The sequence below is a fragment of the Salmo salar genome, chromosome 07 (assembly GCF_965601325.2).
Source record: "Salmo salar chromosome 07, fSalSal1, whole genome shotgun sequence".
Taxonomy (NCBI): domain Eukaryota; kingdom Metazoa; phylum Chordata; class Actinopteri; order Salmoniformes; family Salmonidae; genus Salmo; species Salmo salar.
The window spans coordinates 2742501-2760000 of NC_138297.1; the positions used below are offsets into that span (position 1 = coordinate 2742501).

Genomic DNA, 17500 nt, shown 5'->3' on the forward strand with positions numbered 1-17500 from the left:
CAGAGGACCTCCACTGTCTCCCTGGGGGACAGAGAGAGACAGGAATAATATCTACCATACTGGTCCTGTAGAAACTGACGATTGAAATGGCAAGATTGTGTCTGCTAAATTGTACACAGCGCCTTATCAAAGTATTCAAACCCCTTCACTTTTTCCCACATTTTGTTACGTTACAGCCTTATTCTAAAATCGATTAAATACTTATTTTTTTTTGCTCATCAATCTACACACAATACCCCCTAATGACATCACAATGCCCCATAATGACATCACAATACCCCATAATGACATCACAATGCCCCCAAATGACATCACAATGCCCCCAAATGACATCACAATGCCCCCAAATGACATCACAATGCCCCTAATGACATCACAATGCCCCCTAATGACAAAGTGAAAACAGGTTGTTACTAATTTTTGCAAATGTATTACCAATAAATAACCTTATTTACGTAAGTATTCAGACCCTTTGCTATGAGACTTGAAATTGAGCTCAGGTGCATCCTGTTTCCATTGATCATCCTTGAGATGTTTCTACAACTTGATTAGAGTCCACCTGTTGGTAAACTCAATTGAATGGATATAAGTTTAAAAGGCTTTTAAACGTCTTCGAAATATGGATGTGGCTATGATTCGTAGATTGAAACGCAGATCTGAAATCTACTTCACATAATGTAAATAATCCATCCAAATTCTGGTAAGTAGTGAAAGGTTTGGAGTGCAGAAAGATCCACAGCTTCCTAAACAATTGTTGGTCGACACTCAGAGAGAACCTGCATTCTGACATTCTGAGAGAGAACCTGCATTCTGAGAGAGAACCTGCATTCTGAGAGAGAACCTGCATTCTGAGAGAGAACCTGCATTCTGACATTCTGAGAGAGAACCTGCATTCTGAGAGAGAACCTGCATTCTGACATTCTGAGAGAGAACCTGCATTCTGAGAGAGAACCTGCATTCTGACATTCTGAGAGAGAACCTGCATTCTGAGAGAGAACCTGCATTCTGACATTCTGAGAGAGAACCTGCATTCTGAGAGAGAACCTGCATTCTGACATTCTGAGAGAGAACCTGCATTCTGAGAGAGAACCTGCATTCTGACATTCTGAGAGAGAACCTGCATTCTGAGAGAGAACCTGCATTCTGACATTCTGAGAGAGAACCTGCATTCTGACATTCTGAGAGAGAACCTGCATTCTGAGAGAGAACCTGCATTCTGAGAGAGAACCTGCATTCTGACATTCTGAGAGAGAACCTGCATTCTGACATTCTGAGAGAGAACCTGCATTCTGAGAGAGAACCTGCATTCTGAGAGAGAACCTGCATTCTGAGAGAGAACCTGCATTCTGAGAGAGAACCTGCATTCTGAGAGAGAACCTGCATTCTGACATTCTGAGAGAGAACCTGCATTCTGAGAGAGAACCTGCATTCTGAGAGAGAACCTGCATTCTGAGAGAGAACCTGCATTCTGAGAGAGAACCTGCATTCTGACATTCTGAGAGAGAACCTGCATTCTGAGAGAGAACCTGCATTCTGACATTCTGAGAGAGAACCTGCATTCTGAGAGAGAACCTGCATTCTGAGAGAGAACCTGCATTCTGAGAGAGAACCTGCATTCTGAGAGAGAACCTGCATTCTGAGAGAGAACCTGCATTCTGACATTCTGAGAGAGAACCTGCATTCTGAGAGAGAACCTGCATTCTGACATTCTGAGAGAGAACCTGCATTCTGAGAGAGAACCTGCATTCTGAGAGAGAACCTGCATTCTGACATTCTGAGAGAGAACCTGCATTCTGAGAGAGAACCTGCATTCTGACATTCTGAGAGAGAACCTGCATTCTGAGAGAGAACCTGCATTCTGAGAGAGAACCTGCATTCTGAGAGAGAACCTGTCATTCTGAGAGAGAACCTGCATTCTGAGAGAGAACCTGCATTCTGAGAGAGAACCTGCATTCTGAGAGAGAACCTGCATTCTGACATTCTGAGAGAGAACCTGCATTCTGAGAGAGAACCTCCATTCTGACATTCTGAGAGAGAACCTGCATTCTGAGAGAGAACCTGCATTCTGAGAGAGAACCTGCATTCTGACATTCTGAGAGAGAACCTGCATTCTGAGAGAGAACCTGCATTCTGAGAGAGAACCTGCATTCTGAGAGAGAACCTGCATTCTGAGAGAGAACCTGCATTCTGACATTCTGAGAGAGAACCTGCATTCTGAGAGAGAACCCTCGCATTCTGAGAGAGAACCTGCATTCTGAGAGAGAACCTGCATTCTGACATTCTGAGAGAGAACCTGCATTCTGAGAGAGAACCTGCATTCTGAGAGAGAACCTGCATTCTGAGAGAGAACCTGCATTCTGAGAGAGAACCTGCATTCTGACATTCTGAGAGAGAACCTGCATTCTGAGAGAGAACCTCCATTCTGACATTCTGAGAGAGAACCTGCATTCTGAGAGAGAACCTGCATTCTGAGAGAGAACCTGCATTCTGACATTCTGAGAGAGAACCTGCATTCTGAGAGAGAACCTGCATTCTGAGAGAGAACCTGCATTCTGAGAGAGAACCTGCATTCTGAGAGAGAACCTGCATTCTGACATTCTGAGAGAGAACCTGCATTCTGACATTCTGAGAGAGAACCTGCATTCTGAGAGAGAACCTGCATTCTGAGAGAGAACCTGCATTCTGAGAGAGAACCTGCATTCTGACATTCTGAGAGAGAACCTGCATTCTGACATTCTGAGAGAGAACCTGCATTCTGAGAGAGAACCTGCATTCTGAGAGAGAACCTGCATTCTGACATTCTGAGAGAGAACCTGCATTCTGACATTCTGAGAGAGAACCTGCATTCTGAGAGAGAACCTGCATTCTGAGAGAGAACCTGCATTCTGAGAGAGAGACCTGCATTCTGACATTCTGAGAGAGAACCTGCATTCTGACATTCTGAGAGAGAACCTGCATTCTGAGAGAGAACCTGCATTCTGACATTCTGAGAGAGAACCTGCATTCTGAGAGAGAACCTGCATTCTGAGAGAGAACCTGCATTCTGAGAGAGAACCTGCATTCTGACATTCTGAGAGAGAACCTGCATTCTGAGAGAGAACCTGCATTCTGAGAGAGAACCTGCATTCTGAGAGAGAACCTGCATTCTGACATTCTGAGAGAGAACCTGCATTCTGACATTCTGAGAGAGAACCTGCATTCTGACATTCTGAGAGAGAACCTGCATTCTGACATTCTGAGAGAGAACCTGCATTCTGACATTCTGAGAGAGAACCTGCATTCTGACATTCTGAGAGAGAACCTGCATTCTGAGAGAGAACCTGCATTCTGAGAGAGAACCTGCATTCTGAGAGAGAACCTGCATTCTGACATTCTGAGAGAGAACCTGCATTCTGAGAGAGAACCTGCATTCTGAGAGAGAACCTGCATTCTGAGAGAGAACCTGCATTCTGACATTCTGAGAGAGAACCTGCATTCTGACATTCTGAGAGAGAACCTGCATTCTGACATTCTGAGAGAGAACCTGCATTCTGACATTCTGAGAGAGAACCTGCATTCTGAGAGAGAACCTGCATTCTGACATTCTGAGAGAGAACCTGCATTCTGACATTCTGAGAGAGAACCTGCATTCTGACATTCTGAGAGAGAACCTGCATTCTGAAAGCCTTGAATCAGCATTTTAGATGCAGGCAGATTATTTGAAAAGGTCGAAGGTATAATTGAGCCCCTTATGAATTTACCGGACACCCCTGTGCACCCCATCACCAGGTTCTCCTTCTCATCCTTCTCTGTTTCAGAAGTGTGTAAAGCCCTAAAAAAAATATATATAAAAAAAAAATAATCCCCAGGACCCTGATGAACCAGACCCCCGCTTCCTACACCTGCAGACATCTTTGCTCCCCCCCTTAAATAGGTTTTAATAAACAGACAAAGGAAAAGAAAGCATTCGGTCGAAGCGGGCACGCGCCTAAGCCCATAGTCCTCTGATCGGCCACTTGCCAAAAGCGATAAAGTGTTTCAGCCAGAGCCTGCCTCGATATCGTTCAACGTTTTCCCGGGCTCTGAGACCCTGTGGACGACGTAGGAAGTGTCACGTTATTGCACAGATCCTGAGTCTTCAATAAAAGGAGCCAAGATGAAACACTACTTCTCAGACAGGCCACTTCCTGCTTGAAATCTTCTCAGGTTTTGGCCTGCCATAGGAGTTCTGTTATACTCACAGACACCATTCAAACAGTTTTACAAACTTTAGGGTGTTTTCTATCCAAAGCCAATAATTATATGCATATTCTAGTTACTGGGCAGGAGTAATAACCAGATTAACTTCTTGGGGCTATGTGGGACGCTAGCGTGCCACCCGTGGTGCACCCTATCAACAGCAGGTGCATTTCAAGAGCGGCAAATTTGAAACCAAATAAATGTCAAAATTCAAATTTTTCAAACATACAACTATTTTACACCCTTTGAAAGATAAACATCTCCTTAATCTAACCACGTTTTACGATTTCAAAAAGGTTTTACGGCGAAAGCATAAAGTTAGATTATGTTAGGAGAGTACATTGACAATAGCTGTGTGTAATGTTTTGTCAATTCAAAGACTGGCGACACCAAAACCATAAAACCAGCTAAAATGATGCACTAACCTTTGACAATCTCCATCAGATGACACTCCTAGGACATTATGTTAGACAATACATGCATGTCTGTTCAATCAAGTTCATATTTATATCCAAAAACAGCGTTTTACTATGGCGTTGATGTTCAGGAAATCGTTTCCCTTCAATAACCGGCAGTCAAGTCAGCACCACAAATTAAATAATTAAAATTAGAAAACATTGGTAAAATATTATATTGTCATTTAAAGAATTATAGATTTACATCTCTTGAACGCAATAGCCTTGCCAGATTTAAAAATAACCTTACTGGGAAATCACACTTTGCAATAATCTGAGCACTGCGCCCAGAAAAATACGCTTTGCGATACAGACAAACGGCCATGTTGGAGAGATCTAAAATCGAAAATACTATGTAAATAATCCATTACCTTTGATTCTCTTCATCAGATGTCACTTCCAGGAATCCCAGGTCCATAACGAATGTAGTTTTGTTCAAAAAAGCTCATCATTTATATCCAAAAAGCTCCGTCTTGTTAGCACATGATCTAAGCCCGCCAGACTTCACTTCATGAACGAGGGGAAAAAATATATTTACGTTCGTTCAAACATGTCAAACGTTGTATAGCATAAATCATTAGTGCCTTTTTTAACCAGAACATGAATAATATTCAAGGTGGACGAATGCATTCTCTTTTAAAACGTATTGGAACGAGGGTACCCAACATGACCTCGCGCGCCAGAGTCTAATCGGCCATCACCGTTCCAAGGCTCTTGTTCGGTCAGATCTCATAGTAGAAGATTCAAAACACTTTGTAAAGGCTGGTGACATCTAGTGGAAGCAATAGGAAGTGCCAAAACATTAATCAGCCCCTGTGTGTTTCAATGGCATAGGCTTAAAGGTAATTCAACACATCAGGTATCCACTTCCTGTCAGAAAATGTCTCAGGGTTTTGCCTGCCAAATGAGTTCTGTTATACTCACAGACACCATTCAAACAGTTTTAGAAACTTTAGGGTGTTTTCTATCCATATATAATAAGTATATGCATATTCTAGTTACTGGGTAGGATTAGTAACCAGATTAAATCGGGTACGTTTTTTTTATCCAGCCGTGAAAATACTGCCCCCTATCCCCAACAGGTTAAAACATTTTAGAATAAGGCTGTAACGTAACAAAATGTGGAAAAAAGTGAAGGGGTCTGAATACTTTCAGAATGCACTGTGTCATAGATGTGGGACGACTAAGTCCAGTCTATTATATGGCAATTAGCCTTTTTTGTCTGCTGTGTGGGGGAAAAACTCAGAAGTGCACCTCCTTCAACCCTGTTACTCACCATGCAAGAGTCTACGGTACCAGCCTCGTATCCAGCACAAAGCATCCTGCTGGTGATGGTCTTCATATCGAAGTAACTCTGACACTGAGACAGACTGATGATCCTTACCTCTCCCTCCTGGAGCTTAAAGGGCACTACGGAGAGACAGACAGAGAGAGAGAGAGAGAGAGAGAGAGAGAGACAGACAGAGACAGACAGAGAGAGAGAGAGACAGAGAGAGAGACAGACAGAGAGAGAGAGCGAGAGACAGAGCGAGAGACAGACAGAGAGACAGAGAGAGAGACAGAGACAGAGAGAGAGAGAGAGAGACAGAGACAGAGAGAGAGAGAGAGAGAGAGAGAGAGAGACAGACAGAGACAGACAGACAGACAGAGACAGAGAGAGAGACAGACAGACAGAGAGAGACAGAGACACAGAGAGAGACACAGAGAGAGAGAGAGAGAGAGAGAGAGAGAGAGAGAGAGAGAGAGAGACACAGAGAGAGACACAGAGAGAGAGAGAGAGAGTATTACTGTGTGTGTATCTATATACAGTACGTACGGAGAGCCGGAGGTATCATACTCACTCCTGTTCCCCATGTGACCCCATCCTGTAATATAACAGTAGGTATCCGGTTGCGGTAACTGTCCGTTACCGGGTAGACACACCGGGCGAACATAACCGGTGACCTCCACCTCCCTGTCCAGCTCAACCGCGCTGATGTCGTAGTCGACCACGGCCCGGTTGTAACGAGGATGGACAATGATGGACTCCACGCCTCTGGTCTGCAGGTAAGGGGAAGGGTGGTCCAGGTTATTGATGCCCAAGACTACCTTCCATAGGTCTGCACTCTCACGTCTGGAGAAGACAGGAAGAAAAGATTTCATTAGTTAGAGAGAGGACGTGAGGAAGGGAGGAAAAAAAAGCGGGAAAAGAGAGACGAAGGAGAAGATAGGAGAGCCAGGGTTGTGGGTTCGATTCCCACGGGGGGGGGGGGGGTCCAGCACAGATTTTTTTAATTTTTTTTTTATGAAATGTATGAAATTGTATGAAATGTATGCATTCACTACTTGTAAGTCGCTCTGGATAAGAGCGTCTGCTAAAATGACAAAAAAAATGTAGAATGTAAAATGAAGGACTCTCTCACCCTTCAAAGCAGTGAGCGACAGTAAGGGCCCATTTCTTCCCAATGAGGACGCATCCACAGATGTGTCCGCTGGGATGTGACTGGAGCGAACACTGCCAGGGCCATCGACCTGGTCGGGAAACCCTGCCACCAAGGACTCGCTTATACAGACGCACTGCTGGGCGCAGGCCACAGTCTGGAGGGAGGAGAGAGAGACAACACTACCAGGCCACAGTCTGGAGGGAGGAGAGAGAGAGACAACACTACCAGGCCACAGTCTGGAGGGAGGAGAGAGAGACAACACTACCAGGCCACAGTCTGGAGGGAGGAGAGAGAGACAACACTACCAGGCCACAGTCTGGAGGGAGGAGAGAGAGACAACACTACCAGGCCACAGTCTGGAGGGAGGAGAGAGAGAGACAACACTACCAGGCCACAGTCTGGAGGGAGGAGAGAGAGACAACACTACCAGGCTATAGTCAGGAGGGAGGAGAGAGAGAGACAACACTACCAGGCCACAGTCTGGAGGGAGGAGAGAGAGACAACACTACCAGGCCACAGTCTGGAGGGAGGAGAGAGAGACAACACTACCAGGCCACAGTCTGGAGGGAGGAGAGAGAGACAACACTACCAGGCCACAGTCTGGAGGGAGGAGAGAGAGACAACACTACCAGGCCACAGTCTGGAGGGAGGAGAGAGAGACAACACTACCAGGCTATAGTCTGGAGGGAGGAGAGAGAGAGACAACACTACCAGGCCACAGTCTGGAGGGAGGAGAGAGAGACAACACTACCAGGCCACAGTCTGGAGGGAGGAGAGAGAGACAACACTACCAGGCCACAGTCTGGAGGGAGGAGAGAGAGACAACACTACCAGGCCACAGTCTGGAGGGAGGAGAGAGAGACAACACTACCAGGCCACAGTCTGGAGGGAGGAGAGAGAGACAACACTACCAGGCTATAGTCTGGAGGGAGGAGAGAGAGAGAACACTACCAGGCTATAGTCTGGAGGGAGGAGAGAGAGACAACACTACCAGGCCACAGTCTGGAGGGAGGAGAGAGAGACAACACTACCAGGCCACAGTCTGGAGGGAGGAGAGAGAGACAACACTACCAGGCCACAGTCTGGAGGGAGGAGAGAGAGACAACACTACCAGGCCACAGTCTGGAGGGAGGGGAGAGAGACAACACTACCAGGCCACAGTCTGGAGGGAGGAGAGAGAGAGACAACACTACCAGGCCACAGTCTGGAGGGAGGAGAGAGAGACAACACTACCAGGCCACAGTCTGGAGGGAGGAGAGAGAGAGACAACACTACCAGGCCACAGTCTGGAGGGAGGAGAGAGAGACAACACTACCAGGCTATAGTCTGGAGGGAGGAGAGAGAGAGACAACACTACCAGGCCACAGTCTGGAGGGAGGAGAGAGAGACAACACTACCAGGCTATAGTCTGGAGGGAGGAGAGAGAGACAACACTACCAGGCCACAGTCTGGAGGGAGGAGAGAGAGACAACACTACCAGGCCACAGTCTGGAGGGAGGAGAGAGAGACAACACTACCAGGCCACAGTCTGGAGGGAGGAGAGAGAGACAACACTACCAGGCCACAGTCTGGAGGGAGGAGAGAGAGACAACACTACCAGGCCACAGTCTGGAGGGAGGAGAGAGAGACAACACTACCAGGCTATAGTCTGGAGGGAGGAGAGAGAGAGAACACTACCAGGCTATAGTCTGGAGGGAGGAGAGAGAGACAACACTACCAGGCCACAGTCTGGAGGGAGGAGAGAGAGACAACACTACCAGGCCACAGTCTGGAGGGAGGAGAGAGAGACAACACTACCAGGCCACAGTCTGGAGGGAGGAGAGAGAGACAACACTACCAGGCCACAGTCTGGAGGGAGGAGAGAGAGACAACACTACCAGGCCACAGTCTGGAGGGAGGAGAGAGAGACAACACTACCAGGCCACAGTCTGGAGGGAGGAGAGAGAGACAACACTACCAGGCCACAGTCTGGAGGGAGGAGAGAGAGACAACACTACCAGGCCACAGTCTGGAGGGAGGAGAGAGAGACAACACTACCAGGCCACAGTCTGGAGGGAGGAGAGAGAGACAACACTACCAGGCCACAGTCTGGAGGGAGGAGAGAGAGACAACACTACCAGGCTATAGTCTGGAGGGAGGAGAGAGAGACAACACTACCAGGCCACAGTCTGGAGGGAGGAGAGAGAGACAACACTACCAGGCTATAGTCAGGAGGGAGGAGAGAGAGACAACACTACCAGGCTATAGTCTGGAGGGAGGAGAGAGAGAGAACACTACCAGGCCACAGTCTGGAGGGAGGAGAGAGAGACAACACTACCAGGCTATAGTCTGGAGGGAGGAGAGAGAGAGACAACACTACCAGGCCACAGTCTGGAGGGAGGAGAGAGAGAGACAACACTACCAGGCCACAGTCTGGAGGGAGGAGAGAGAGACAACACTACCAGGCCACAGTCTGGAGGGAGGAGAGAGAGAGACAACACTACCAGGCCACAGTCTGGAGGGAGGAGAGAGAGACAACACTACCAGGCCACAGTCTGGAGGGAGGAGAGAGAGAGAGACAACACTACCAGGCCACAGTCTGGAGGGAGGAGAGAGAGAGACAACACTACCAGGCCACAGTCTGGAGGGAGGAGAGAGAGACAACACTACCAGGCCACAGTCTGGAGGGAGGAGAGAGAGAGACAACACTACCAGGCCACAGTCTGGAGGGAGGAGAGAGAGACAACACTACCAGGCCACAGTCTGGAGGGAGGAGAGAGAGACAACACTACCAGGCCACAGTCTGGAGGGAGGAGAGAGAGAGACAACACTACCAGGCCACAGTCTGGAGGGAGGAGAGAGAGAGACAACACTACCAGGCCACAGTCTGGAGGGAGGAGAGAGAGACAACACTACCAGGCCACAGTCTGGAGGGAGGAGAGAGAGACAACACTACCAGGCCACAGTCTGGAGGGAGGAGAGAGAGACAACACTACCAGGCCACAGTCTGGAGGGAGGAGAGAGAGACAACACTACCAGGCCACAGTCTGGAGGGAGGAGAGAGAGAGACAACACTACCAGGCCACAGTCTGGAGGGAGGAGAGAGAGACAACACTACCAGGCCACAGTCTGGAGGGAGGAGAGAGAGACAACACTACCAGGCCACAGTCTGGAGGGAGGAGAGAGAGACAACACTACCAGGCCACAGTCTGGAGGGAGGAGAGAGAGACAACACTACCAGGCCACAGTCTGGAGGGAGGAGAGAGAGACAACACTACCAGGCCACAGTCTGGAGGGAGGAGAGAGAGACAACACTACCAGGCCACAGTCTGGAGGGAGGAGAGAGAGAGACAACACTACCAGGCCACAGTCTGGAGGGAGGAGAGAGAGACAACACTACCAGGCCACAGTCTGGAGGGAGGAGAGAGAGAGACAACACTACCAGGCCACAGTCTGGAGGGAGGAGAGAGAGACAACACTACCAGGCTATAGTCTGGAGGGAGGAGAGAGAGAGACAACACTACCAGGCCACAGTCTGGAGGGAGGAGAGAGAGACAACACTACCAGGCTATAGTCTGGAGGGAGGAGAGAGAGACAACACTACCAGGCTATAGTCTGGAGGGAGGAGAGAGAGACAACACTACCAGGCCACAGTCTGGAGGGAGGAGAGAGAGACAACACTACCAGGCCACAGTCTGGAGGGAGGAGAGAGAGACAACACTACCAGGCCACAGTCTGGAGGGAGGAGAGATAGACAACACTACCAGGCCACAGTCTGGAGGGAGGAGAGAGAGAGACAACACTACCAGGCCACAGTCTGGAGGGAGGAGAGAGAGACAACACTACCAGGCCACAGTCTGGAGGGAGGAGAGAGAGACAACACTACCAGGCCACAGTCTGGAGGGAGGAGAGAGAGACAACACTACCAGGCCACAGTCTGGAGGGAGGAGAGAGAGAGACAACACTACCAGGCCACAGTCTGGAGGGAGGAGAGAGAGACAACACTACCAGGCCACAGTCTGGAGGGAGGAGAGAGAGACAACACTACCAGGCCACAGTCTGGAGGGAGGAGAGAGAGACAACACTACCAGGCCACAGTCTGGAAGGAGGAGAGAGAGACAACACTACCAGGCCACAGTCTGGAGGGAGGAGAGAGAGACAACACTACCAGGCCACAGTCTGGAGGGAGGAGAGAGAGACAACACTACCAGGCCACAGTCTGGAGGGAGGAGAGAGAGAGACAACACTACCAGGCCACAGTCTGGAGGGAGGAGAGAGAGAGACAACACTACCAGGCCACAGTCTGGAGGGAGGAGAGAGAGACAACACTACCAGGCCACAGTCTGGAGGGAGGAGAGAGAGACAACACTACCAGGCCACAGTCTGGAGGGAGGAGAGAGAGACAACACTACCAGGCCACAGTCTGGAGGGAGGAGAGAGAGAGACAACACTACCAGGCCACAGTCTGGAGGGAGGAGAGAGAGACAACACTACCAGGCCACAGTCTGGAGGGAGGAGAGAGAGAGACAACACTACCAGGCCACAGTCTGGAGGGAGGAGAGAGAGACAACACTACCAGGCCACAGTCTGGAGGGAGGAGAGAGAGACAACACTACCAGGCCACAGTCTGGAGGGAGGAGAGAGAGACAACACTACCAGGCCACAGTCTGGAGGGAGGAGAGAGAGACAACACTACCAGGCCACAGTCTGGAGGGAGGGGAGAGAGACAACACTACCAGGCCACAGTCTGGAGGGAGGAGAGAGAGACAACACTACCAGGCCACAGTCTGGAGGGAGGAGAGAGAGAGACAACACTACCAGGCCACAGTCTGGAGGGAGGAGAGAGAGACAACACTACCAGGCTATAGTCTGGAGGGAGGAGAGAGAGAGACAACACTACCAGGCCACAGTCTGGAGGGAGGAGAGAGAGACAACACTACCAGGCTATAGTCTGGAGGGAGGAGAGAGAGACAACACTCACAGGCCACAGTCTGGAGGGAGGAGAGAGAGACAACACTACCAGGCCACAGTCTGGAGGGAGGAGAGAGAGACAACACTACCAGGCCACAGTCTGGAGGGAGGAGAGAGAGACAACACTACCAGGCCACAGTCTGGAGGGAGGAGAGAGAGAGACAACACTACCAGGCCACAGTCTGGAGGGAGGAGAGAGAGACAACACTACCAGGCCACAGTCTGGAGGGAGGAGAGAGAGACAACACTACCAGGCCACAGTCTGGAGGGAGGAGAGAGAGACAACACTACCAGGCCACAGTCTGGAGGGAGGAAGAGAGAGACAACACTACCAGGCCACAGTCTGGAGGGAGGAGAGAGAGACAACACTACCAGGCCACAGTCTGGAGGGAGGAGAGAGAGAGACAACACTACCAGGCCACAGTCTGGAGGGAGGAGAGAGAGACAACACTACCAGGCCACAGTCTGGAGGGAGGAGAGAGAGACAACACTACCAGGCCACAGTCTGGAGGGAGGAGAGAGAGACAACACTACCAGGCCACAGTCTGGAGGGAGGAGAGAGAGACAACACTACCAGGCCACAGTCTGGAGGGAGGAGAGAGAGACAACACTACCAGGCCACAGTCTGGAGGGAGGAGAGAGAGACAACACTACCAGGCTATAGTCTGGAGGGAGGAGAGAGAGACAACACTACCAGGCCACAGTCTGGAGGGAGGAGAGAGAGACAACACTACCAGGCCACAGTCTGGAGGGAGGAGAGAGAGACAACACTACCAGGCCACAGTCTGGAGGGAGGAGAGAGAGACAACACTACCAGGCCACAGTCTGGAGGGAGGAGAGAGAGACAACACTACCAGGCCACAGTCTGGAGGGAGGAGAGAGAGACAACACTACCAGGCCACAGTCTGGAGGGAGGAGAGAGAGACAACACTACCAGGCCACAGTCTGGAGGGAGGAGAGAGAGACAACACTACCAGGCCACAGTCTGGAGGGAGGAGAGAGAGACAACACTACCAGGCCACAGTCTGGAGGGAGGAGAGAGAGACAACACTACCAGGCCACAGTCTGGAGGGAGGAGAGAGAGACAACACTACCAGGCCACAGTCTGGAGGGAGGAGAGAGAGACAACACTACCAGGCCACAGTCTGGAGGGAGGAGAGAGAGACAACACTACCAGGCCACAGTCTGGAGGGAGGAGAGAGAGACAACACTACCAGGCCACAGTCTGGAGGGAGGAGAGAGAGACAACACTACCAGGCCACAGTCTGGAGGGAGGAGAGAGAGACAACACTACCAGGCCACAGTCTGGAGGGAGGAGAGAGAGACAACACTACCAGGCCACAGTCTGGAGGGAGGAGAGAGAGACAACACTACCAGGCCACAGTCTGGAGGGAGGAGAGAGAGACAACACTACCAGGCCACAGTCTGGAGGGAGGAGAGAGAGACAACACTACCAGGCCACAGTCTGGAGGGAGGAGAGAGAGACAACACTACCAGGCCACAGTCTGGAGGGAGGAGAGAGAGACAACACTACCAGGCCACAGTCTGGAGGGAGGAGAGAGAGACAACACTACCAGGCCACAGTCTGGAGGGAGGAGAGAGAGACAACACTACCAGGCTATAGTCTGGAGGGAGGAGAGAGAGACAACACTACCAGGCCACAGTCTGGAGGGAGGAGAGAGAGACAACACTACCAGGCCACAGTCTGGAGGGAGGAGAGAGAGGACAACACTACCAGGCCACAGTCTGGAGGGAGGAGAGAGAGACAACACTACCAGGCCACAGTCTGGAGGGAGGAGAGAGAGACAACACTACCAGGCCACAGTCTGGAGGGAGGAGAGAGAGACAACACTACCAGGCCACAGTCTGGAGGGAGGAGAGAGAGACAACACTACCAGGCCACAGTCTGGAGGGAGGAGAGAGAGACAACACTACCAGGCCACAGTCTGGAGGGAGGAGAGAGAGACAACACTACCAGGCCACAGTCTGGAGGGAGGAGAGAGAGACAACACTACCAGGCCACAGTCTGGAGGGAGGAGAGAGAGACAACACTACCAGGCCACAGTCTGGAGGGAGGAGAGAGAGACAACACTACCAGGCCACAGTCTGGAGGGAGGAGAGAGAGACAACACTACCAGGCCACAGTCTGGAGGGAGGAGAGAGAGACAACACTACCAGGCCACAGTCTGGAGGGAGGAGAGAGAGACAACACTACCAGGCCACAGTCTGGAGGGAGGAGAGAGAGACAACACTACCAGGCCACAGTCTGGAGGGAGGAGAGAGAGACAACACTACCAGGCCACAGTCTGGAGGGAGGAGAGAGAGACAACACTACCAGGCCACAGTCTGGAGGGAGGAGAGAGAGACAACACTACCAGGCCACAGTCTGGAGGGAGGAGAGAGAGACAACACTACCAGGCCACAGTCTGGAGGGAGGAGAGAGAGACAACACTACCAGGCCACAGTCTGGAGGGAGGAGAGAGAGACAACACTACCAGGCCACAGTCTGGAGGGAGGAGAGAGAGACAACACTACCAGGCCACAGTCTGGAGGGAGGAGAGAGAGACAACACTACCAGGCCACAGTCTGGAGGGAGGAGAGAGAGACAACACTACCAGGCCACAGTCTGGAGGGAGGAGAGAGAGACAACACTACCAGGCCACAGTCTGGAGGGAGGAGAGAGAGACAACACTACCAGGCCACAGTCTGGAGGGAGGAGAGAGAGACAACACTACCAGGCCACAGTCTGGAGGGAGGAGAGAGAGACAACACTACCAGGCCACAGTCTGGAGGGAGGAGAGAGAGACAACACTACCAGGCCACAGTCTGGAGGGAGGAGAGAGAGACAACACTACCAGGCCACAGTCTGGAGGGAGGGAGAGAGAGACAACACTACCAGGCCACAGTCTGGAGGGAGGAGAGAGAGACAACACTACCAGGCCACAGTCTGGAGGGAGGAGAGAGAGACAACACTACCAGGCCACAGTCTGGAGGGAGGAGAGAGAGACAACACTACCAGGCCACAGTCTGGAGGGAGGAGAGAGAGACAACACTACCAGGCCACAGTCTGGAGGGAGGAGAGAGAGACAACACTACCAGGCCACAGTCTGGAGGGAGGAGAGAGAGACAACACTACCAGGCCACAGTCTGGAGGGAGGAGAGAGAGACAACACTACCAGGCCACAGTCTGGAGGGAGGAGAGAGAGAGACAACACTACCAGGCCACAGTCTGGAGGGAGGAGAGAGAGACAACACTACCAGGCCACAGTCTGGAGGGAGGAGAGAGAGACAACACTACCAGGCCACAGTCTGGAGGGAGGAGAGAGAGACAACACTACCAGGCCACAGTCTGGAGGGAGGAGAGAGAGACAACACTACCAGGCCACAGTCTGGAGGGAGGAGAGAGAGACAACACTACCAGGCCACAGTCTGGAGGGAGGAGAGAGAGAGACAACACTACCAGGCCACAGTCTGGAGGGAGGAGAGAGAGACAACACTACCAGGCCACAGTCTGGAGGGAGGAGAGAGAGAGACAACACTACCAGGCCACAGTCTGGAGGGAGGAGAGAGAGACAACACTACCAGGCCACAGTCTGGAGGGAGGAGAGAGAGAGACAACACTACCAGGCCACAGTCTGGAGGGAGGAGAGAGAGACAACACTACCAGGCCACAGTCTGGAGGGAGGAGAGAGAGACAACACTACCAGGCCACAGTCTGGAGGGAGGAGAGAGAGACAACACTACCAGGCCACAGTCTGGAGGGAGGAGAGAGAGACAACACTACCAGGCCACAGTCTGGAGGGAGGAGAGAGAGACAACACTACCAGGCCACAGTCTGGAGGGAGGAGAGAGAGAGACAACACTACCAGGCCACAGTCTGGAGGGAGGAGAGAGAGACAACACTACCAGGCCACAGTCTGGAGGGAGGAGAGAGAGACAACACTACCAGGCCACAGTCTGGAGGGAGGAGAGAGAGACAACACTACCAGGCCACAGTCTGGAGGGAGGAGAGAGAGACAACACTACCAGGCCACAGTCTGGAGGGAGGAGAGAGAGACAACACTACCAGGCCACAGTCTGGAGGGAGGAGAGAGAGACAACACTACCAGGCCACAGTCTGGAGGGAGGAGAGAGAGACAACACTACCAGGCCACAGTCTGGAGGGAGGAGAGAGAGACAACACTACCAGGCCACAGTCTGGAGGGAGGAGAGAGAGAGACAACACTACCAGGCCACAGTCTGGAGGGAGGAGAGAGAGAGACAACACTACCAGGCCACAGTCTGGAGGGAGGAGAGAGAGACAACACTACCAGGCCACAGTCTGGAGGGAGGAGAGAGAGACAACACTACCAGGCCACAGTCTGGAGGGAGGAGAGAGAGACAACACTACCAGGCCACAGTCTGGAGGGAGGAGAGAGAGACAACACTACCAGGCCACAGTCTGGAGGGAGGAGAGAGAGACAACACTACCAGGCCACAGTCTGGAGGGAGGAGAGAGAGACAACACTACCAGGCCACAGTCTGGAGGGAGGAGAGAGAGAGACAACACTACCAGGCCACAGTCTGGAGGGAGGAGAGAGAGAGACAACACTACCAGGCCACAGTCTGGAGGGAGGAGAGAGAGACAACACTACCAGGCCACAGTCTGGAGGGAGGAGAGAGAGACAACACTACCAGGCCACAGTCTGGAGGGAGGAGAGAGAGACAACACTACCAGGCCACAGTCTGGAGGGAGGAGAGAGAGACAACACTACCAGGCCACAGTCTGGAGGGAGGAGAGAGAGACAACACTACCAGGCTATAGTCTGGAGGGAGGAGAGAGAGAGAACACTACCAGGCTATAGTCTGGAGGGAGGAGAGAGAGACAACACTACCAGGCCACAGTCTGGAGGGAGGAGAGAGAGACAACACTACCAGGCCACAGTCTGGAGGGAGGAGAGAGAGACAACACTACCAGGCCACAGTCTGGAGGGAGGAGAGAGAGACAACACTACCAGGCCACAGTCTGGAGGGAGGAGAGAGAGAGACAACACTACCAGGCCACAGTCTGGAGGGAGGAGAGAGAGACAACACTACCAGGCCACAGTCTGGAGGGAGGAGAGAGAGACAACACTACCAGGCCACAGTCTGGAGGGAGGAGAGAGAGACAACACTACCAGGCCACAGTCTGGAGGGAGGAGAGAGAGACAACACTACCAGGCCACAGTCTGGAGGGAGGAGAGAGAGACAACACTACCAGGCCACAGTCTGGAGGGAGGAGAGAGAGACAACACTACCAGGCCACAGTCTGGAGGGAGGAGAGAGAGACAACACTACCAGGCCACAGTCTGGAGGGAGGAGAGAGAGACAACACTACCAGGCTATAGTCTGGAGGGAGGAGAGAGAGACAACACTACCAGGCCACAGTCTGGAGGGAGGAGAGAGAGACAACACTACCAGGCTATAGTCAGGAGG

The 17500-nt window shown here is 51.6% G+C and overlaps 1 protein-coding gene across 1 annotated transcript in view; it reads right to left on the minus strand.

The window, feature by feature from the left end:
• Positions 1 to 17500, minus strand: part of corin (corin, serine peptidase) — a 92791-nt gene that overhangs the window by 4373 nt on the left and 70918 nt on the right. The window contains exons 17-20 of the mRNA XM_045721373.2: positions 7076 to 7250; positions 6515 to 6786; positions 5950 to 6083; positions 1 to 21 (exon numbers count right to left, since the gene is read on the minus strand). The exon at positions 1 to 21 is cut by the window's left edge and continues 4373 nt beyond it. Of these exons, the coding sequence (XP_045577329.2) occupies positions 1 to 21; positions 5950 to 6083; positions 6515 to 6786; positions 7076 to 7250 (602 nt within the window). The remainder of the gene's footprint in view (positions 22 to 5949; positions 6084 to 6514; positions 6787 to 7075; positions 7251 to 17500) is intronic.